The sequence below is a fragment of the Tachypleus tridentatus genome, chromosome 7, assembly GCF_004210375.1.
Source record: "Tachypleus tridentatus isolate NWPU-2018 chromosome 7, ASM421037v1, whole genome shotgun sequence".
NCBI classification, from domain to species: domain Eukaryota; kingdom Metazoa; phylum Arthropoda; class Merostomata; order Xiphosura; family Limulidae; genus Tachypleus; species Tachypleus tridentatus.
The window spans coordinates 47,924,262-47,947,387 of NC_134831.1; the positions used below are offsets into that span (position 1 = coordinate 47,924,262).

General features: G+C 33.5%; 1 protein-coding gene across 1 annotated transcript in view; it reads left to right on the forward strand.

The window, feature by feature from the left end:
* LOC143255599 (rifampicin phosphotransferase-like) overlaps window positions 1-22,589 on the forward strand; it is a 109,641-nt gene extending 87,052 nt beyond the window's left edge. The window contains exons 34-40 of the mRNA XM_076511482.1: window positions 1,506-1,669; window positions 2,314-2,392; window positions 2,733-2,790; window positions 3,311-3,387; window positions 6,688-6,790; window positions 7,649-7,723; window positions 21,667-22,589. Of these exons, the coding sequence (XP_076367597.1) occupies window positions 1,506-1,669; window positions 2,314-2,392; window positions 2,733-2,790; window positions 3,311-3,387; window positions 6,688-6,790; window positions 7,649-7,723; window positions 21,667-21,719 (609 nt within the window). The 3' untranslated portion in view covers window positions 21,720-22,589. The remainder of the gene's footprint in view (window positions 1-1,505; window positions 1,670-2,313; window positions 2,393-2,732; window positions 2,791-3,310; window positions 3,388-6,687; window positions 6,791-7,648; window positions 7,724-21,666) is intronic.
* Window positions 22,590-23,126: the final 537 nt, after the last annotated feature.

The window sequence follows — 23,126 nt, forward strand, 5'->3', positions numbered from 1 at the left end:
TGTTATCATACACATAGACCTGAATTCACCACCATTTTCGTCAAAGTGTACCAGCTTACATAGGTGTAATCTAGAGACATGTCGTCATGTAACTAGTCTAGAATTCACCATAACTACAAGTGTGGTTTTGGTCTTTGATTAGCCCTTGATCAACATTTCCTGTTTCTGACAAAAGTAGAAATATCTAAAACCAGTTTAACAAGACTTTCTCTTTTTTTTTTTAACCACTATTCAAACTTGTGGTGATGTTAGAAAAAGATGTATTCTGAAAAAAAGGTTTTTCTCAAGAATTATTTGGATGAATAAATCAATATCACGTGCTCTTTAGACGCTCATATGAAAATAAATTGGTTGTTGTGAGTGAAAAAAGCAGATCACGTACAGCTCACAAAGATATATATTTGTTGTTCTGAAAAGTCTAACTCAGTGTTATCGTACTACAATCTGACCAGAACACTGGGAACATTAAGGAAATTTTATAGATAGAAGAAAAGTCTTTACATGCATGACTTCAATGATACAGCAGTATGTATGCGAAATTGCAATTCTAGAAACCAGGTTTTGATGTTCCTTGTGGGCAGACCACAGGTAACCCATTGTGTTGCTTTGTGCTTAACTTCAAACAAACAAACAAACGTATACACAGTCCACATGCAGGGATTTTTTACGGGTCAAAGCACGATTTGAAGAAGAATAGTCTTTTTACTGAATATTCATGAAGCCATATAAACTTTCTTATAATCTTAATATCTTTACGTGCCATATACTTTTTATCTTATGTCAATTTGTTTAGATAAATGAAGACTTGTACAGTTTTCTTTAGATCTAGAAGTGTCACATGCTGTCATTAAATACGAAAAACAGTACCACATGAAACAGTAAACTGAAAGTTTATGTGAATCACTTTCCACATTTTGAACGTTTTATCAGCTAACAACAAATACATATGAACAAAACACAAGAACATTTAAAGTACGTTTTTGCAATTTCTGTACAACAAAGATACATTAAGATTTGTTGAGTACAGGAATGATTACAGTGGGCGCTGCTATTCTAGTCGATGTTTTCACACTTACTATTTCTGTTTATCTAACTATGTTCTGAAGCTAGAAGATTGTTTCCTGGGTAATTCTTTTGATAAATGTAATGTAAATCGAATTTTTATATTGAAAAAAATTCAGTTTAAAGATTTGTGTTGACAGGAAGCAACTCCAGTATGAAGTTAAATAAATGTATGACTTTTTTGTATATTAAAGTATATAAATAAATGTAATGTATTGTGATGACTTCAGTAGTGTACATTTTATCTCCTATCTCTACTAAACATATATGTACAGTAGTATGTAGTGACTTCAACAGTGTGCATTTAATATCCTTCCTCTACCAAAAACATTTGTAGAGTAGTATGTAGTGAATTCAGTAGTGTACATTTAATCTCTAGTCTCTACTAAACACATTTGTACAGAAGTATGTAGCGTCTTCAATAACGTACGTTAAATCTCCAGTCTCTCCTGATTAAATTCGTGGACGCCTTTCGCAAAGCATATGTATATCTTGGTGAAGTGATGGTTAGCGAAGGTCGTCTTTCTGATCCACGCCTTCTTTTCTTCCTCACCCATTACGAAATAGGACAACTGCTTAAGAATCGATCTCCAAAACTTATTTCCAAGTAAGTGACGTAACATTAGCAAGGTTATTTGAAATATCGTGATTGGGCAAATATAAAAACACTGGTTCAACCTGTTCAGCTCCTACTGGAACGTTATTGAAACTACGGTAAAAAAATTAACTCAACGAACTAGCTTAACGGTTGGCCAGTTTTTCTAAATAACGAGTAAAGTTTTTGAAAGGTTAAATAAGTACATAATTTGGTGTTAAAATGAATAATTAACCTTATGTTAATAAACCTCATAAATCTAATTGTGATGATGAATGAACTAAATATCATTTATGAAAATTAAAGGTCAATAGTTGATTTTATTTCACAATATATATATTTCCAAATAATCGATGATACAAATATAATCACAACAAGTAACTATAAATAAGTCTGTCCTATCTCAAACGGCCTGATGAACCCTCGTGTTGGATAAGAGGTTGACTTCATCAGCACTGAATACAACAGATGTAATGAGGTTGAAATACTTCAGATTGTTCTTTACTTCGACAAGTTCCGTGAATATTGTTAATTTATATTCATATCATAAAATTAGAAAAAAGTCGTGCGATTAACTTTCTCAGTTTTAAAGTTTTAATTGTAGCTCAAAACTTTACAGATGGCAACATGTATTTTTCATCAACTTTTTCCATTAGGGCTTTTCATAGACAACGTCTATATCCTAAAATGGACCACTTGAGATTTCCAGAAATTATGAAGGGCGTTCCTAGGCCAGTGAGTTTACTTCAGTATTTTCCTATACTCTCTGATAGACGTGTATTGTCTATGCTAGTAAAAATAATTATATTACGCTCAGTTTTATCAGCTATTTTTGTTTCTTGTTAATAGGCTTAGTAAATAGCTGTTAACCTTTAATTCCAAATATATTGTCAATCTGAATTATTAAAATAAGCCATGAACATTTCTTGCATTCAGCGGCTGCTCAATTTCAATTGAGTTGCACGCATAATGAGAGAAAACTATCTAGATAAAGTGTGAATCTGGATAGTACAGAAAAACAGTTGTAGAGTGAATAGTTTAGTCATATTGTCAGTGTTTGCTTACACTTTTTCAGGTCAACATTAAAGAAGCAGAACCTTTACATACCGACAGATCCTTCCTTTGCATGAAAGGTAATATATGTCGTAGAATGTACTTAATTTGTCTCGCTTTTTTTCGTATTGTAGCATCTATAAGTACGTTACATTATTTGATGTATTAAACTGTATATCAAAATATTTTTATTATGTATAGCAACCAGTATATAGTTGCTTCGTTATCTATATACAAAACTGCGTGATATCGCATAACGTATAGAACATGAATGAGAAATGATCATTAGTTTGGTTGTCTCAGTTAATTAAATTCTAAAACATAATTACATTTTTACTCTTCTCAAATTTGTTTGTGTTTAGAACATCTAATATCTAGGTTTATTTATTAGAAGAAAATGTTAAATTTGAAACCTAAAAATATGCACATATAAACGTTGTAAGTATAAAAATTATGTTTAATTCTTATAGCTTGCTCCTATTTGAGTAAAACTGTCTAAATTTAAGCTAAATTATTCTTCTAATGCCAAAGTGTTTTGACATGTGCTGTAACAGAGTTGTGATCCCTGTGTCATGTATAATGTCACATATCATGTTTCAGGGACCCCAGTGAGTCAAGGGGTGGTGAAAGGAACTGCTACCGTTATCAACTTTTTGAGTGAAGCCAATAACATCAAGGTAGGTTTCCATGCTAGCAAAACAAAACACTGGGAATATGAGTGGAGCTCGAGCTTGATCAGCAATTTTATATTGCAGTTTACGATTGAAAGTATCACTTATCTGATCTAATGAAATGCGTGTTATACACACAACAATCCTCTATTTATAATGAAATGCAGAACCGATGCTACGAATTTATTCTTAAGAATTATTCAAAATTTAAAATACAAAATATATACATAGCCCAGTCTGTTATACATTTTACCATTTGTTACTCAATTACATTGGTTTCGGGAAATTCCACCCCTCATCCGATACTCTGGACACTGGCAAATCGGAAGATTTTTCCACTTTCATATCATTCCAGCTCATTACGTGTCAGTAAGGTGCAGAGTAGCCCTTTTGTCGGCTCCACTGGGGAAAGAAGAAATTATACCAACGACATTTCATACACATACAAGAAACACGCAACTTTAATGTAAATTGAGTAATTTTCGTCGTAAACTATTTAAATTTAACTTCAGGTAAGTAAGCATAGCAATTACAGGCAGGCTTAAATATTGTATTAACAATCTCATTAGTTGTGATGAGTCAACTGAACTTAATTTCATCTGGGATTTTTTAATGTTTCCTTTTCACAATTGTGTACCCTGCACGCCACTCATTATGCTATTTCGTTAACAGAGAAAAACCTCACGAGTTACAACAGTGTCAACAATATCTAAGGAGATTCAAAAACAATTACCCCTTCACAAACCCACTAAATCATACATGGACAAATGTATTAATGCAGTATCTGTTTTAAAATCTCTGATTTAAGCTAACTAAGAATTTTTCTCTCCTTTTATATTTCTCACTTTATAATCGTCTCTAACTGAAGCTACACAAGTTTTTCAGAAGGTGCGATATATTACAATGTGAATGATATATTTAATGGAATATTAACAGAGCTTAATATATATCAAATTATATTGTTTCTGATATTATTAGTACTTGTTTTGTTTTAGCGCAATGCTACAGTATCTTTGATCACAGGACTTTGCAGTTGTAAGTTCGTAAACTTACCGCTCATCTCAAACAGCTGTCCAAAACTATCAAATTAACAAACTGTACAGAAAATTAACAAGTATAACACATAGTTCAGACGACTAACAAACAGAGTAACACATAGTTCAGACAATTACCATTTAACATAATATACAGCTCAGACAACAAACAATTAACTGTAGACATCTGCCTGGAGTTTCCTCTTAACACTTGTAACGTGACGTTATCGGCATTGTTTTGGTACGTTAGTCTTTTAAGAAAATGGCTTAAAAAGTTTAAGGTGGTGACTTTTGCTACATCATCCTTTAACTGTAATCCACAAATGAGACTTGCTAGGCGAGTTAAATATTACATACGGTGTATTCCTAAACTATTTGAATCTTTTATTTCACTTACGTACGATAATTGACGTATTTCTGCACTACCCACATATTTTACTAGGTATTCCACTTTAAACTACAGAGAGTACTAACACTGGGGTCACATTCGGGACATTCACACGGTTCTCACTGAAAAGCTCGTGGCCTCGTTTTAGTTTTCTATGCTATTTGTGCCATATTTTTGGCCTGATTGGTTGATGGAAAGGTTATTATATAATGCTGTCGTGAGTTTTTAATTACATATGATCATTCCACAGTTTCAGCATAATAACGTTAAAAACATTCATAGTAACGAAATTCACAAAGTGAGACACATATTAAGTCATATACATGTTGTTCAAGCAAATATAATGCAGAAAGAGGCTCAGGTGAGAGTTTTTTTACTGACGTCTAAAATCATGTGGTCTATATTTTACTCCGCCATATTCGACGTAAAGTGCTTACCTTCAGCTAAGGTTAAAAAAGGCGAGCTTGACGATTGATATTTTGTTATCTGGCGCTTTAAGTCATTTCAGCAATAGGTATAAAGAAATATATATATATTTGTTTACGTCACTAATTGCTAGTAAAGTTTTATCGAATCTTGTACTGATAAAGATTGTTCATGGTTGCTGTTAAGGAATATTCGATATACAGTATGGTTGTGTTGAATGAAATAGAAAGTTTTGTGGTGTGATTCCATTTATCATCGTGATAGAGCTGTAACTGACATTCAACATAAATAAAAATAAATATCACAAACCTTAGTTGGTTTAACTGAAAAGAGAAAAATATTCAAAAAATTTATGAACAGATTTAGTCGGTAACAAAATAGGATGAATATTAATGGAACAACCTAGCAAACATTTGGCATTTACAAACAGTTTTTTTCAAAACTTTCAACTAATGACTTAGATTCTGGCAAAACTAATTCATAACAGAATGTGTCTGAGTCTAGGAATTAAGTTATGTTTGAAGTATAAATTTTTCAAACGTCTAATCAGAAAACTGATTCATCGTTCAAAAAGTTAATTCTAAAACCAGCATACATTAATAAAGTGTGAAATTTATGACGAATGGTAAGTGTTTGTCACTTCACTTAAAGAAACAGTTTAAATAAACAGTCGTCTCAGTTTGGTTATCATGCTTGTTGTTATGTTTTTTAGTTTTTCGCTTTATTTTACATTGAATATATCTCTTTAGATAATGTTGCAAGATAAATAATTCAATCAAAAATTAATAAAATCCAATAAGGATAGTAAAGTATTTTTGTAATTTTATAACCAGTATTCCATAATACAGAATGTTGCATTATTCAGTATTTATTTACTACGCCTTTAAATTGTCAGTTATGGTTGTGTATTTGATTAGTTAATAATGCACAGTCGCTAGGAGACGATTTAAAAACAAACAAACAGTGACACGTGATATTATCATCTAGGGTTTTCTTATTGAGCAGTTATCACAAATTATGCGTCTCATGATGACGAGAAACTCATTTATATTTTATAAACTCGGAACGTTTTAATGTTACTTTGTAGAAAAACACAGTATTGTTAGTGAACACAAGAAAAGCTCAAAATATGGTTGCAGAAAAATTGATTTCATTCTCATGAAATGTTCATATTAATCTTCCGTTTCAAGTGATATTTGAGTTTAAAGAGAGAAGTGTCACCGCTTCTCATCTAACGAAAAATATATTAGTAATAAGATAATTAGCTTACTTAATCTTTGGTACAACGGCGTTCAGAAGGAAGAATCTCCCCCTAATAGGACAACGGTGTGTCTGCGGACTTATACCGCTAGAAACCAGGTTTTTGATACCTGTTGTGGGTATTTGTCGCAATAATTAATTATCTTAAGCCATTATCTACACAAAATCAGGTTATTCACAAGTATTTTTATTTTTCAGCAAGGGGACATTTTAATCACTTACAGTACCGACATAGGATGGAGCCCGTACTTCCCACTTTTAGCAGGTGTTGTCACGGAACTAGGTGGTCTCATATCTCACGGTAATTCAGCTCTGTTAACCACCATGCCAAGTTATAGTGGCTCTTATCTTTCTATGTGATGTCCCTACTGTATTTATGTGTTTTGAAAATACGGAATTTTCTATCTGTAAGATACCACCTCGCCCTGTTGCATCTGTGTGCTGAAAATAACCCCTTTTCTATTTGTGTTATGTCGTAACGTTTTTATATGTTTGTGCGTCCCGTAATAATACCTTGTTGTGATTATGTTATGTCATAACATTCTGCTATATTTGTGTATTGTTCTCACGCCTTCCTGTGTTTGTAACGTCAGAACGACCTGTAGTTTTGGCGTATTATATAACTGTATCCCTGCTGTATTTACATAACACTATAGCACCATGTCGTAATTGTGTTGAGTTTTAGTTTTCTGTTGCGCTTATGCAAATATGTTTTGTTTTGTGTATGTATAAAAAAAGATTTTCATCAAGTATACGTAAAAAAAGAATCTTATAAACTTTTTTTTTATTTTTTATATGAACACGAAATCTTATCATCTGTCGTGTGTAACATATAGACAAAGAATCTTATTGCTATAGATCATATATTTATATATTTAAACGAAGAATCTTATCAACTGAGTGTTTGAGAGATTATACAACAAAATTTTACAGTGATATTTTTCTGTTCCATTTAGTTGTTTATCATTTTTAAACTACTTGAGATTAAAGTGAGTTTTGTTTTATAATTAACAATTCACATTCTGGACACGTTTTTCAATAATTAGCTAGTTTTAAACAATTAAAATAAATGTTTACAGCTGTACTTTTTTAGGCACATTTCGTGAAAACCAATGATTTTTACTATATTTCTCTGATAGGTTATTATTTTAATTTCCAGGTGCAGTTGTAGCTCGAGAATATGGAATACCATGTGTGGTTGGACTTCATAAAGCAACCTCGTGCTTTCAAACAGGTGAAGTTTTAGCAGCCAAAATAAACGTGTTTTCTTTTTTTCAGTTAAATATTACCATGTTTTAATTTATGATACAGTTATAACATGATCTATATTTTATAATACATCGTTGAGTTGGTAGCTGCTTTGCGTGGAGGTTCTGTTAGATCGAGGGGAATATTTTGTTAATTTCAATTTTTTTTACGTCATAAAATGGACAAGAAAGGGAAATATCCGTGTCAGTTCCATATATCAATTGTTTTTCAATTTTATAATCGTAGAGCGTTATTAAAAATCAGCGCATTTCCTGAATTTTAACAAAGAAAGATAGGTGTCGGTCGGTCTGCGATGTTTAGGTTTTATAATCTTCTTCATGATGTCGACCTAGTGGCGTACACTGCCATACAGATTAAAGGTCATGCACATCCAATTCATCCTTTAATTCACAACGTTGTGTCCTAACTTGTGGAAAAAAAAGTCTAGATTTATTGTGAGCCTAGTGATCTACCTTCTCTATCTATAGAAAAAGACAGGTTGTGTGATGGTCGGATTTATGGTGGTGTGGCTTTGCTGGTCTCCCAGCACGTTCCCTCCACATTTGTGCCTCTTGAAGCTGTGGCAGTTCGTCCCTCTTTGAGTCATGTTATCATCATGCAATAAATCAGACTTTGAAATTGTTTTAGATCAGTTGCCATCTCGCATTTTTCTCTTGAAAGATTTTAATGGACACAGTCCACTCTGGGGCGGTGCTGACATTGGGAGGGGTCGTTCTGTGGAACATTTGCTCTATGATTGTAAACTCTCTCTCTTCAACGATAATTCTTTTACTTACTTTCATGTATTCAGTCAGGTTTTTACTTCTAAAGAGATCTCTATCTTCTCAAACTCATTTTATTTTTATTTTTCTTGGAGAGTAATCAACGTAACAGTAATCATTTTCTCATCATCTTGAGGGAGACTGGTAATGGTCGATGCCGCCTACCCCGCATTCTACGATGGAATTTGGACCAAGCCGATTTACCCTACTTCACTGCTCTTTCAGAACTTAATTCTGCCGTCGTTTGTCTGCCACATGCAGACAAGTGCGTGGAAGTAGTGACTGATTGTATTGTCTAGGCAGCTACTCATTCTATTCCTAAGAAATCGACTAATTTTCTACGCTTTTCTCGTTTATGGCGGAGTCCTGCCTGTCAAGAGGCATGGAATGCTAAAATAATGGACTTGGGATACCTTTAGCATAGTTCAACAGTGGGTCTGTGTTCACGCTCAACATGTTAGGTATAAAGGCAGAAGGAATCTTGCATTAAGTTCAACTCCAAAATCTCTAGCCTCATCAGCTCCAATGTTGTGGGAACAAGATTTGGAGGTCAATGGAAAGTACACTTCCAACCTTTTAATCTTGCTCTCCTATGGCTGGGAAGTTGATGTCTCATACACTGTTAATGCATTTGGAGAGAGTTTTTCATATCCATCCAGTTTTTTTCTCTCTTCCCCAGTCTTTTTGGCCATCACAACTCGTGCCAAATGATAGCTGTTTTTCTTTTGGGAGGTGATTTTTCTCTGTCTACAATTGCATGTTTACCATGGTGGAGCTGAACATAGCTCTTCGTTGGTCATACTGTACATCATCTTGACCCGATTATATTCGTTATAAATTGCTGTAACATTTATCTTCTGCCTCTCTTTCCATTATTTTTGTTATTTTCAATCAAATTTGGCAATGTAATGTCTTTCTTAATGTTTGGTGCCAGCATATTATACTACCATTTTCTAAACCTGAGAAGGATCCTAAAATTAAAAGATAAAACTACGATCTATTGTTTTCACTAGTTGTCTGTGTAAAGTCTTAGAGAGATTGTTTATTACTCGTTTCACCTGGTTCTTGGAATCAAACGACCTCCTCTCGCCCACAAAATGTGGATTCAGATGACAGTGATCTGCCATATAGCACCTGATTTGATTTGAAACGTTGATCGAGAAAGGCTTCCCTGATTAAGAGAACATCCAGTCTTTTTTTTTAATCTTAAGAAAGTTTATAACATTACATGGAGGAATGCAATTTTGTATGACCTCTACTCTTACGGGTTACGTAGCCATTTGCCTATTTTTATTCAGAATTTTTATATGACAAGGGATTCCAGATCTGTATTGGTTCTACACTCTCTCGCTAATTTCCACAGGAACTTGAAGTCTCTCAGGGACGTGTCTTTAGTGTCATAATTTTCAGTATTAATATCAATGCCATTACTTATCAGATTCCTTCAACTGTTGCAAATAGTCTACACATTAACGACTTCTGAGTTTCGTGTCGATTGTCAAACATGAGGTTCATGACATCTTCAGATTGCCCTCCATTACCTTGTGCATTATACCATTGCAAACGGTTTTACTTTCTATTCTTTGAAAACCATTTGCGAGCACTTTGACATCAGTGAGGATTGCATCTTGATCTGAAGCTTTGGTTCAGTGACAATGTTATTCTTTCCTGTGGTTCCAGAGATGAAGTCTTGGGACTTGTTTTTGACTGCAAGCTGACTTTTATCTTTCACATCAAGCAGCTTCGTGTCAGGTATACAAGGGCTCCGGATATACCCCAGGCCCTTTCCTCCACCTCTTCGAGAGTGGATCAGTTTTCTATACTGAAGGTCTATTGTGTGCTCCTAAGATCAAAACTCGATTATGGATCTTTGCTCATTGTTTTGGTCAGGTCCTTATCACTTAGAATGATGGACTTTATTTACCATCAGGGGCTCTGGTTCTATACAAAAGCATTTCATACTTTGCCAGTTTATAGTTGGTACACCTGGTCTCATTAACTGCCTCTGTATCTCAAATGTTGGGAACTTTTCCTACAGTACTCTGCTAAACTGCGACCTTTGCCATGGCACCCCACCTGGAATTGTGTTTCCTGTACTTCATGGATTTGGTAACAAGCGGCCATTTATTTCACCTTTTGGCCTCCATAACTGGGTTTACACAATGGAATTGTGTTTGGCACTGGATGGCATTTCCAAGACCAGTGTTCAGACCATTTCTTCTTGGCATGTTACCATTCCCACATGTGACCTTTCTTTTATTCAACTGAAATACTGGAAAGTATTGTCTTTTCTTTACTGCATATCTTTTGATACATTTCTCCATATTTATTTATATGAATGATCCAAGATCAGCTGATTCTGTGTGCTGTATTATGGTTTGTCTTGACTCGGCTGTATGCCATCTTTTGCCCTGGATCATCTAGAAGCTAACCAGTATTCTACCTGTATTATTTATACAGACTCTCTTACCTGTCTACAGGCAGTTAAAATTGATTTGCACGGCTTATTACCCTATTCTTCTTAACATTTTGAGCTGACTGGCCCAATTTTCTTTGCCATCTATTAGTATTCAGTTTTTATGGTTACCGGGCCATGTTGGTATTCAGGGAGACAAATTCATCGACATCACAGCTAAGTCTGTCTGCTCTTGGGTCGTTATGGCCAGGCTTGTTCTGAATATGATCTATGGTCCTGTGTTCAAGGCTCGACTTCACAAAACTTGGCTGTTGGTTTTGGGTGAAGAACGTTTCCACCAGCTTTTTCAGATAACTTACTCTTGCTCTTTGACCATCTAGTTTCCACAAGGATTGACAAAGCTACACATCGGTCGCAGCTTTTTAACTTATCGTTTTCTTTTACTTGGTGCTGATACAACAATCTGTGGCCTTTGTGACACTGAAGTCACAAGAACCCACATTTTACTGTCGTGTCATCATTACGACCGTGAGCACTAACACTATTTTCAACATTATTATACTGAACATTTACCGTTGACTTTGTCAGTTTTATTGGTGACGGTGACACTGTCCGTCTTGACTGTAGTTTTAGCTTTCTTATAGGTCATTAGTCTTTTGCATTCTGTTTAGATTTTACTTTTTTTGGGGTTTGAAAGAAAAGCAAAATCACGCATCCTATTTTTTGGTATGAACCATATTGACCTCATTTAATTCTGACTGTCTTATAATAATTGTTGCTATGTTTATTATGTTTTTACCTTTCATAACATTTACCCTTTTTACGGTTATTTGGTGCAGATAGCCTAGTTGTTTTGTGTGCCACGTAAACACCAAACAACCAACTAACACACCAACCAGATTAATAAAACCTACATTAAAAGATAATGTCAGTAATGAAAGTAACAAAAAGTAGTAACGGAGGTTGCTTCTTATTTAAATATATAGTTGTACCCTCTCTAGCCCTAATAACTGCTTCATATTGTTGTGTCAGAGTGCACAAGAGAATGAAGATAGGTAGGGGTGAGCTTATGATTTCATATTAAATTAAGACTTCCTTCAGTTGCGAGGCGTTTTTATTTAATTTTTTCAAACTTGTATCCCATTACCTTCCATCAGTTTTCGATAGATTCAAGTGCTGGGCTGTTACCTGAACAAAGTAGTTTCTTGACCTTCTCTTATAAAAACATTCCTTCGCCAGAAACAAGGAATAAACCATAACATTTATTTTTAATACAATTAAACTTCTTTATTTTATGTCTATTGCAAAAAGTGCATTATACTGCTAACTTTTCTAGCCTTGTTGCATAGAACAAAGTTATCCTGGAATGTACACTGGTCAGTTCTACTAAAATTATTTTAAATTCTTGGCTCTAACTGGGTTTCGAGGATCCTGAATTGTTTTTTGGCACTGATAGTGCCATTTGCAAAATGCATCTGTCCCATGCCCTGGCCAGAGGTACACACTGTATGATGTGACCCTATGAATGCTTCACAGTTGCAGTCAAACACGTTGGATGAAACATATCTTCATAGATATCATAGAAAACGTATTTTATCACACCCGTGCAGGTTGAACTATCACACCCATGCAGGTTGAACTTTGATTCTGCTAATACTTTGGTCCTCACTGCTTCAGTCCAATCAGCATTCTATTTGCTCAAGTCGAGCTTCATCTTGTTTGTGAGAAGAACTTTTTTCTTGATCATCTTGCTAGAAGACCAAATGAATACAAGCAAGACTTGACAGTGCATAAAGTGACTCCTTACATTTCCTGCCATGATCGATTAGTTGACGATTTTGTAGGTTCATGTGTTTTGAAATATGATAATCAACTATTGAGAAAGTTTTAAAATTACTTCCACTACTCCACACAACCAGTCTCACTATATCTGTGGCTCACAGCAGACCAGTTAAATTTAATTATTCTAGCGAACTGCTTTGTCTAAAGTCCACCTTTTCATGGAAACAATGATTTTTGTTTCGAAGTTAACTCGCAACCATTGGCCTGGGTAGCATCACATACATGTTTTAGCAGGTAGGTTTATAAAATGAATCTTAGTATAGTCTCCATTTACAGTAAAATATGGTTAGAGCAATACCTAAACAACCTGCAAAGTTACTGATATAATAATTAGACAGTATTGCATCATCCATAAACGCATGTTTATGTACATGTATTAGGGCTTTAAAACAAAAGATGATTCAAAAAAGTGTGAAGAAATTTATCCATGACAGTATTTGTTGGCTTACACTTGTTGTCTCATAATAGTCTATTACATTTTAGTATACTATTATTTTATTATAACAGTAACTTGCATTGTTGGAAGATTTATTTTTCATGTCTTCATTTCAATGTTAAATACAGGCACATAATATTAAGATCAAATTAATTCAGTAGAGTAAAGCTAGAATACTTATAATAATCATGAATATTAGTGATCAGGAGATTTTGCAAAATGTTTAAAAACAATGCTACATGATAAATACGAGAATCAGTTAAGCACTCAATTGGTTTTCAGTTGGTATATTGTCAGTATTTAAGTGAAATGTTAATATTAGTTATCGTGTATATTTGGCTATTTTATCGATTACCCTTAATGGGCCCGGCATGGCCAAGCGTGTTAAGGTGTGCGACTTGCAATCTGAGGGTCACGGGTTCGCATCCCCGTCGCGCCAAATATGGTCGCCACTTTTAGTCGTGGGGGCGTTATAATGTGACGGTCAATCCCACTATTCGTTGGTAAAAGAGTAGCCCAAGAGTTGGCGGTGGGTGGTGATGACTAGCTGCCTTCCCTCTAGTCTTACATTGCTAAATTAGGGACGGCTAGCACAGATAGCCCTCGAGTAGCTTTGTGCGAAATTCAAAAACAAACAAACAATTACCCTTAATATTGTACAAGTAAGTTTATTTAACCCTTATATATCTCTTCAAAATAAAACTATTGTTTGTGAATTTAGCCTTATAATTGTGTATAACTATTAATGATCAAATAAACGAATGCTACAGTTATATGAACTATACTTATTATTATCTTGAAAGATAATAAAATAACTTGCTTAACGAAGAAACAATGTTACATCGCTGTTTACAGAAGTTGGGCTATTTTGGTTAAAACTAAAAATAACTTGGCTCAAATTCAACATGGTAAGCAGATCCAGAAATGAGATCAAAGATCTGCTAGAAGTAATGAAACAGTTAAAGAAGAACGAAACTAGATAGAATATTGAGAGAGAAAGTTAAAGGAAGATCAAGATAAAAAGACAGAAATTAAAAGTACGAGACATAATTTCTAAAGAACAATATTTTAAAAAATCTGAATTAGACAAGATTGAAGACGCCATTGGAGATGCACAGAAAGATTACATTAGTAAGTTTGAAAGAATACAGAACAATATAAAAAGTATGGGAAAGTGTAATGATCTACTGAAGTGTAGAAAAACTGACAGTAAGATCAATGATATAGAAAAGAACATCATCGAGAGAATTAATTAAACATCTGGAAAACGAATTTGTAATGTAAAGACAGTCGCATTTTTTCTGCATTGGCTGAACACTGTATACTACAAAACATAAAATAGTAAGCCTACACCTAATAACACTACTGCTGTATCATCTGTTAATGTAGAATCTTCATGTCACTATCAAGAACAGTCTCAGAGTTTAGCTGGCTAGTTCAACAGCATGAATGGTTTATGATGAAAAGGTACAATTGCAGGTATAACAGCCTGAGTTCGTGATAATTTTCGTAACGAAGAACAAGCCGCTCATATTCTCGACTATTAAAAGAACCAACTTCGATAGCATTAACAGTCTTCTTGCTAAAAGCATATAAATATCGAGTATTGGTAGCTGCCTTGTAGTGACAAACTAGTTAAAAAGTATCAAAAGCAAAGACTTTGAAAGACTAGTCCAAATATTATATCCGTATTTTCCAAGTGGAAAGGTTTTAAGACACACAAATAACTTGTAGATGTTATAACAGACAAGTATATAAGAATTAGTCTGAAGCAAATTTGGCATACATCCTCAAAACAAGCTCTACCGCTGGTAGTGAAACTTGAATATATTACAGTTGCAGATAAATTACTAAAGGCACCATCTATAAGTCATGATATTAGAGATTTCGTGATATTGAAACACTGACTCCTCTTAATGTTTGTTTAAAAGAAATGAAGAAATAAATCAGGTAGTCAATTTCACAGAATAGAGGAAATAGACTGTAAGAAAATATTTCAAGTGTTGTGAGAAACTATAGATTAAGAGATTAGGGTTTGGCTTGAATTTCGCGCAAAGTTACACGAGAGTTATCTGCGCTCCCAAAGAGATTACTAGAAAGAAAGAACTGTTGTACTTGTGAAAAATATGTCTATTAAATACACCTCTGTACGGAAACATAAGGATTTATTTTGTTATGAGAATCTGGCTTTCAGCCCAAAGAGGTCAGCCACAACATTGTATTAACCAGTCATAAAAAACCAGTAATTAAGCAGTTTAATTGACAAGTTTCAGCTGGGAATACTCCATCTACTCCAGATGAGAAAAAGTTAAACATAAATTTCAAGCGAAAGGGAATTGAATTTACCTTTAAGATAGGAACCTTCTCTATACTTCAAAATCGGAATTGAGGCAAGTAACATCAAGGAAGAAGGAGACGTAAAACTGACTTAATTGAGGGACATGGATGTAAGGTTGAGTGAGCTTTAACACTGTGAATTATGTGGTAATCAGTTCACCAGAGACTGCGCTTCCAGTGACAATAGGAAGGGTGTTCACTATACCACCAAGAAGTGAATTATTTACAACAAGTTTCATTAGTACTAATCTTCATCTAACGATTAAGATGTAGTAGAACCACTTAGCTCATTATGTTGCTAGTGTTAATAAAATTGGATTTCATCGAGATATCATAGTATAAATGAACAATTGTATTGCTTATTTTGAATTTTGTGCAACGTTACAAGAGGGCTATTAGCACTGGCCATCAAAAAGATGGAGGGAAGGCAGGGCAGTTAGAAAATGCCATTCATCACCACATTTTGGGTTTCACTTTTGACAATGAATGGTATAACAACTATACGTCTGAAAGGGCTCATTTTTAGTGACGGATATTCGAGACACCGACCTACAAATTGCAAGTCGACCTGATTAACTGGCCATCCCAGGTTTGATTGAACAGTTCTTGCCAAGAGAAGACAAACTCTAAAGTCTAGTTGGTATTTGGAAGAACATATATCATACTGAAAAGGATCATTCATGTGGACTACAATAATCCAGAGGGACATTTACACTGTCCCTTTACACTGAGAAAATGACTAACCGAGTAACTTCAGATAATAATTTATAAGCAGATAATTGTACTACTGAGGAGCACAGGAATCTTGTCAAGACTATTTTTAGAGAATGCACAAGGTTAGAGCTGTCAGTGGATTCATTTGTGAAGAGTACTCCCAGTTTTAGGACAAGTGATGACAAGGAACAAGAGGCTATGTCATTTGTATATCACAACTTCCAAAAGCAGACAACTACCTAAAAGACAACTACCTGAAAGATTTGATGAATTGACAGTTTAGTGTAGTTTTAATTTTGTATTAGGATTGTTGAAAGGTCTTCACATTACACCAAGGAGGCAGTGTTATAAGCTATATTTTAAATGTTTTAATTTAGTACTTAGTTAGCTTGAGAACCTTGATATCAATATCAAGTACGTTTGTAAGAGTATTCGTAGAATACCTAAAATATTTGAACGTTAATGATTCACAGACATTGTGAAAGATATAATAATCTTCCCCAAGTATTTTTCAAGATATTGAGTCTTTGTACTTCTAATTCTACATTATTAAAGACGAGATCCAGCAACCACATATTCTTTTGGAAAACCTGTCCAGGGGGAAATTCCCCCTGGTTTTGAATTTTTTTATCATCTCAAATACACAATCAAAAGTTTGACAATTAGCACGAAATTACACAATCTTCTCTGTACCTGATGAGAGTTATTTACAAGCGATTTTGTAAGGTACGAAACAATGAATCAAGTGAAATGGTAATTTCCCAAAATAATCTATTCCTTATTTGTGAAATTTCAGTGGCTACTAAAATTCAGTAATACTTCTGTTAGCTCAACTGTACTTACAATGAAACTTTGAGCAACTAAATCTTACCTAAAAACATAAACTTGATACTATCATCATAACCAGAACCCTAGAAAAATAACAATTCAATAAACATGTCTTTCACTTTCTAACAGAACAAAGCGTACTTTCTAAAAGATTAAACTGATACACGTGCTGTTAAAGCTGATATAGAATTTTTTTTCAAGTGTTGCTGTCTGAAATCACATTTTATTACTAAAATTACCATTGTTTCTACACTCACCAACACCAGAAGCAAAACAACTAATCATATAGTACCTGTTGACCCCTTCTCCCTATAAACTCCAGTGCTGTTAACGATACCACTTTAACTTTTATTACCAAAATGGTACCTACAACATGAGAAATGTACCACTTAACATGTTAAAACGAATAAGTCTTGAACACCATATTATCTTCCAACTGAACGCCAAATCCCCTTGAGGTATTAATGAAAGATTTTTTTTGTTTTCAAATAACGCTAGGCAACAAAAGATTTTTCACTGCTACTAGGAAACGTATAACTGTTTTTGAGTAATTTAATGCTGCTGATTCTAAAATCATTTTGGAAATGACTAGTCACCTTTAGTTTTCGAGTTACGATAGATTTATTCACAATATTCTAATTTATCTTGATAATAATAACTTTCTTTAATACCTTTATTTATTATTTATTATAATTATTTATTTATACATTTAATAATGTATAATCTGCGTGCTTTTATAAGCTTCTTTTATGTTCACAGCATAAGCAACAGGAATGGATGTCTTAATGTTCCAATTATGCAAAAATTTAGCTTGCATATTAACTTTAGTGAGTCAGATAACAATTTTTGTTCCTAGAGCTAATAAATTTCTTTAAACAAGAGCCAAGAAGTTCTTTATGCTACTTTGATGGAAACAAGTCACAAGTCAAGTCACATAACTGTTCTTATGTAATCATATCTGGCAGTTTGTGTTGAGGTGCCACAGAAATAGAGTTACTAGATGAAGATGATTCATTCTATTCTTCGAAGATAACTATTTTGTTTCCCAACTTGTTGATGAATGTGACAAAGAAAACCATTCCGTTGAGGTACTGGCTTTATTTCAGATGCAATTTCTGGATATTTAATATATTTTCTAGTTTCGCTTGAATATCCAGAAACATCAGTCAAACATTAAAAACAGTCAGTTAAATGATTTTTGGGCTCATGCCATATCATGAAAACTGCAAATGGCATACTTGCTTTATTGTTATTTAGCCACCGTGTCAAGCCAGATGTACCAACTGCACAATACGTATGTGGATCCCAATGCTTTATTTGGTTACTAAATGTACACCCAAAATAGTGTGTGTGACGTTTCTACTTTGTGGCGATGTGGTTTTTACTTATCGCGTATGGCCAATCAATTCATCATACTTTTACTTATTTAGTTTCTGAATGAGACTGAAGCAGTTATCTGCTAAACCCGGGATTCCCCCAAGCTGACCAATAAATGAGAAGCTTATACAGGACAGTTTGGTTTCATAGTTCCATTCACCATTTTGTCAGACTCATGTGTTCAAAATGTTTGAAAATGGCTAAAATACGTGGAAAGAACAGCTTGCAGTTCTGGAACTCCTGCTATCGTATGGTAATCATTGTGATCTTGTGTTTCAATTATTCTCACATCATGTCATCAAAGTGTAAATTTTAGGAGAAATGGAAAGAGAATGAGCTCTATAGAACGTGGCTACGAATGTACATATGGCACGCTGCAGCGTATATAAAAAAGACTTTCATCCTTGAGAACATAGGTGAACCTATCGTTATATCACACATGTATGGTGAAAAGCATAAAAACAACATGAAACATATGAACAGCATTCTATGCATTATTTCATTCTTAAGTTTAGACAAACCAAGTACCAATACAAGCAAGCATGCATATTCTAACATAACTGAGAACATTTCATCTGAAGATGTACTTAGAGCTGAAATTATTTGGGTTGTAAAATATGTGAAATCCCATTTCAACTGTTGTTAATTTGTTTTGAAGAGTTTTGGCTTGAAAAAATGTAAATGCTACCGAGCATATTTTGTGTTTTTTTGTTATATATATGTTTGAGGTATATAAAAATCCTGGAAAGCAATTAATAAACGGATAGATAAATCATGAATATCATTGAATATAGTAAAAAAAAGTCATGGAATCTAGTTCATTTTTGTGTGCAGAAATTCTTTTAAACTCTAATATATTTACCCCAAATGTAGCAGAAGTTGTTTGGGTGATTTTTGCACTTTTGAATTTCACTTGAACTGGAGTAAGCTAGTATTTCAAATGACTTTATAAAAAAAATATAAAAGTAGTGTGTGTTTACAGAACTAGAGTTAAAAGAATTTTAAACAGAGTTTTGCAAACAAAGTTTAACGGATATGATGCGAAGAAGAAGATTATACTTTGTTTTGACTGTGTGCGTAATGAGGTGAAGTGACCAACTGAGTGAGCGAGAGGCGTTTGACCTCGACATTCTAGAAAACTGAGTACGTGAAGGTTACGTGATTCTCGGGGGAGCAGGTGAGCATAGTAACGAAACCAAAGTCATGCAATTCGCTTCAATTATATGGAGAACAAATAGCATATATAAACAATACCGTCAATGTTTGAAGTTATCAAAAATGTATGCCCTTTATCCATTAAACTCTCCAAGTAAACTTGATTTCACAACATTAAACTATTGTACTAAATTAGTTGCATGATATTTTACATAGTGCTGATGACATATTTAGATATTACAATAACTCGAAATCTGGAGGCGATGGGCAAATTCTGACTACGTGGTTGAAATCAGCATCGTCAAATTACCCCAAATCACTTGAGTTTTCTCCAGCAAAATTGTTGTTTTCCAGTTCAATTATACAATTTCTCCAACCAGTTCTCCTATTTCAATCCTTTAATCATTTATTATGACACGTTTACCTAACCCCCTACATCTGGTGACATCTTCTTCAACCTTACCTATGTAAAAGTCTTCTCTTTCACATAATCATTTTTCTGGATTATTATATTAGTTTACCAGGCTATTATTTTAATATTTTGCGAATTTTATTATTTTTCTGTGTTTATATTTCTAAATCTATTTTTAGTTCTAATTACGTTTTCACATTTTTGTTAATTTCAGCCCTGTTTATGTTATTTGTTCAACAGTGCTTTTCACTATGTTATGTTCCCTCTGATACAGCGGTAAAATCCCCTGCTAAAATCAGGGGTTCGGTTCCCTTCGGTGGACTCAGCAGATAGCCCAATGTGGCTTTGCTATAAGAAAACACACACACTATTGTTTGTTACTGTGCTGCACGTTGAACGTGTGTAACCTCGTATTTAACTTTGTACTTTCTTATTTCATTACAAGTTGGAGATTTTACCGTAAATAATGTTATGTCTTAGGTATGAGAATTCGATCACAGTTGCAATAATTCTCAAATAAACAAATTTTACTAACTTTTAACGATTCATACTGAACCTGATTCCATTACAACAGTCTCGCTGCCTGACAAAGGGCATATGTCCGAAACGTCGCATAAAATTAAACTAGAAAGGTATAAATTTAGACGTGTCAACTTATTCTTTACTATCTTTTATTTAAGTTTCTGGAAAATATACTACGTCATAAGTAAGAGAATCAGTGAAACATTGAGTCAGTTTTCAGTGAGTAGAGAGCTAGCCATTTAGTGAAGTATTTGGATTATTGTTAGTTATCACGTATACTCATTACGCCATCGATTAGTAATCCGATTATACAATTATGTTTTTGTACGTTAATACATAGTACCGTTAATGAGTAACTCTTTGTTGAAGGCGAAGACGTTATTTGTCAACTTACAACTTGCCTATAAGTAAGTGAATCTGTCAGCATTCTATAGCAAAATGTTAAGGAAAAATAAGCAAATATTTATTGTTACGTTATTTTAATATCGCGTATTTTCACCAAATAAATAAAAGTGAAAACACATTACTACAACGACATGCATTTTCGTATAACCGTCTAATTTATCTCTTTTGTGTTGTCTCATGACAGTTTAACTTACACTGCCTTTTAACAATTTATTATATGTTTTGATGTATCTGTGCTATATACATATAACGTCAGTTATACATTAAATAAAAATTAACAATATCAAGTGAAATAGCTAATAGTTAATATCACAAACTTTCATTCGATCCTGTAAAACGCAAGAAAAACAAGGGCTTTTAGAGTTCCATGATAACAACTACATTGTCTGAAAATGGGATGATTTTTTCTGGACAACACGTTAACATTCAGTTCTAAAATTGAAACCATCTAATATAAAAATTAGAACAATACGCAATAGAAACCATGGTTTTTAAAAATCGTACTTTAATTTTCCTTTTAAATGTACCTCACAGATGGAGGTGCCAGTCACAAAGTGCATGTTAACATTTCTCTTGAATGAAATGTTTGATAAAGTAGTAGAACAACTGATATCGTCAAATTCACATTATGCATCTTTTCCTCTCATTATACATTTCTCTTCATTTATGTATTGCTCTCTTATTCAAATTTTGTTTTTTTCAGGTGATCAAGTGCTTCTAGATGGAACTCGAGGAATACTACAAAAAATAGGCTGAAATCAGAAATTAGAGCAGCCATTATTTAATTCATATTGTAAAAAAATAAATTTTATCTATTAAAAAGTTTTTTGGTAAAAAGTAAACAATATTACCACAAGTATTGTGGTAAACAATATTACTACAATAAAATATCTCAGTCAAAATCACTAACACTTGGCTCATTTTTATCCATCTAAGAAACCTGAGTTTCTGTTACCGTAAGCTAAGCGTCATTTATATCTATTAAAGTACACATAATATCAGATGCTTAGAGAATCCTGTCTGCTCCCATATTAATAAGTGTTGAAATATAAAACATTTGGTTGCCATCAGTAAGTCGAGAGACATAAAATACGCCTCCTGGTGGCACAAGTGTATGCTTGCTGACTTACATCGCTAGAAAACAGGTTTCGACATCCGTGATGAGTAGCTTTGTGCTTATTTAAAAAAAAATTAAATACACGACTACTGCTATACCATTTAATTGTAAGATGTGTAAAAACAGGACTGCTATTATAACAGTAAGTCGTAAGACACAAAAAAATATATATTCTATCAATATCAGGTTTTGAGACTTTGAAAATTTCAATAATCAAGGAGAAGAATTTTTTTTTGGTCCTACTGTGTCCAATAATACATCGCTTTAACAAAAAAACAAAGAAAAAGATATTTTTCATCCATGCTGTTGATCCAAGTTTTAGTAACTCAATGTTTATAAAACCCAGTAATTCTAATTCTTATTCTAATTCATAAGCTTTGTATGTCGAAACCATATTTTGTTTATTCTGTAATCGTGTATTTGCTAATATGTTATTTAGGTCTTTTTACGAATTTGAACGAAGTACTTCTCTTTCTTTAAATAAAATATTTTCTCTGGTACTAGAAAAATGTAACTGTTTCTGTGGTCCTGATTCTAAAATTGATGTTTAAAATTACTGATCACCTCAGTTTTCGAGTTATGATAGATGAAACTATTCTTATATATCGTGAAAATAACTTCTGTTTAATAACTTCATTTATTCATTGAAAATTGTATTTAATAATTGCTAAAACAATACATACTAGTAGTACCAGTTTTAAACAGCAATGAATATAATAAGATTATATACTGAAAATACATTTAGGTTATGTCAAAACTTTCATCGTGGTTTTATTTTCTATTGCAAAATATCTTTGATTTGTTGCACATTTTGTTAGAGTTCTCAGTTTCACGTTGTTAGAACCAACAAATCTCCCATCATCGCAAGATTTTATCATTATTGATATCACTGTCACATTGTAAAAATACCTTGATGGAAACGCTCAACCTACTCAGAGCTCACTACGTTTAGGAAAGCAGTCTAAGAAATTTTTTGATAACCAGTTTGAATGACTTTCAAGCAAGAAGTTCTTCCTGATTGAGTATTGTTTCAAAATTATCACTCA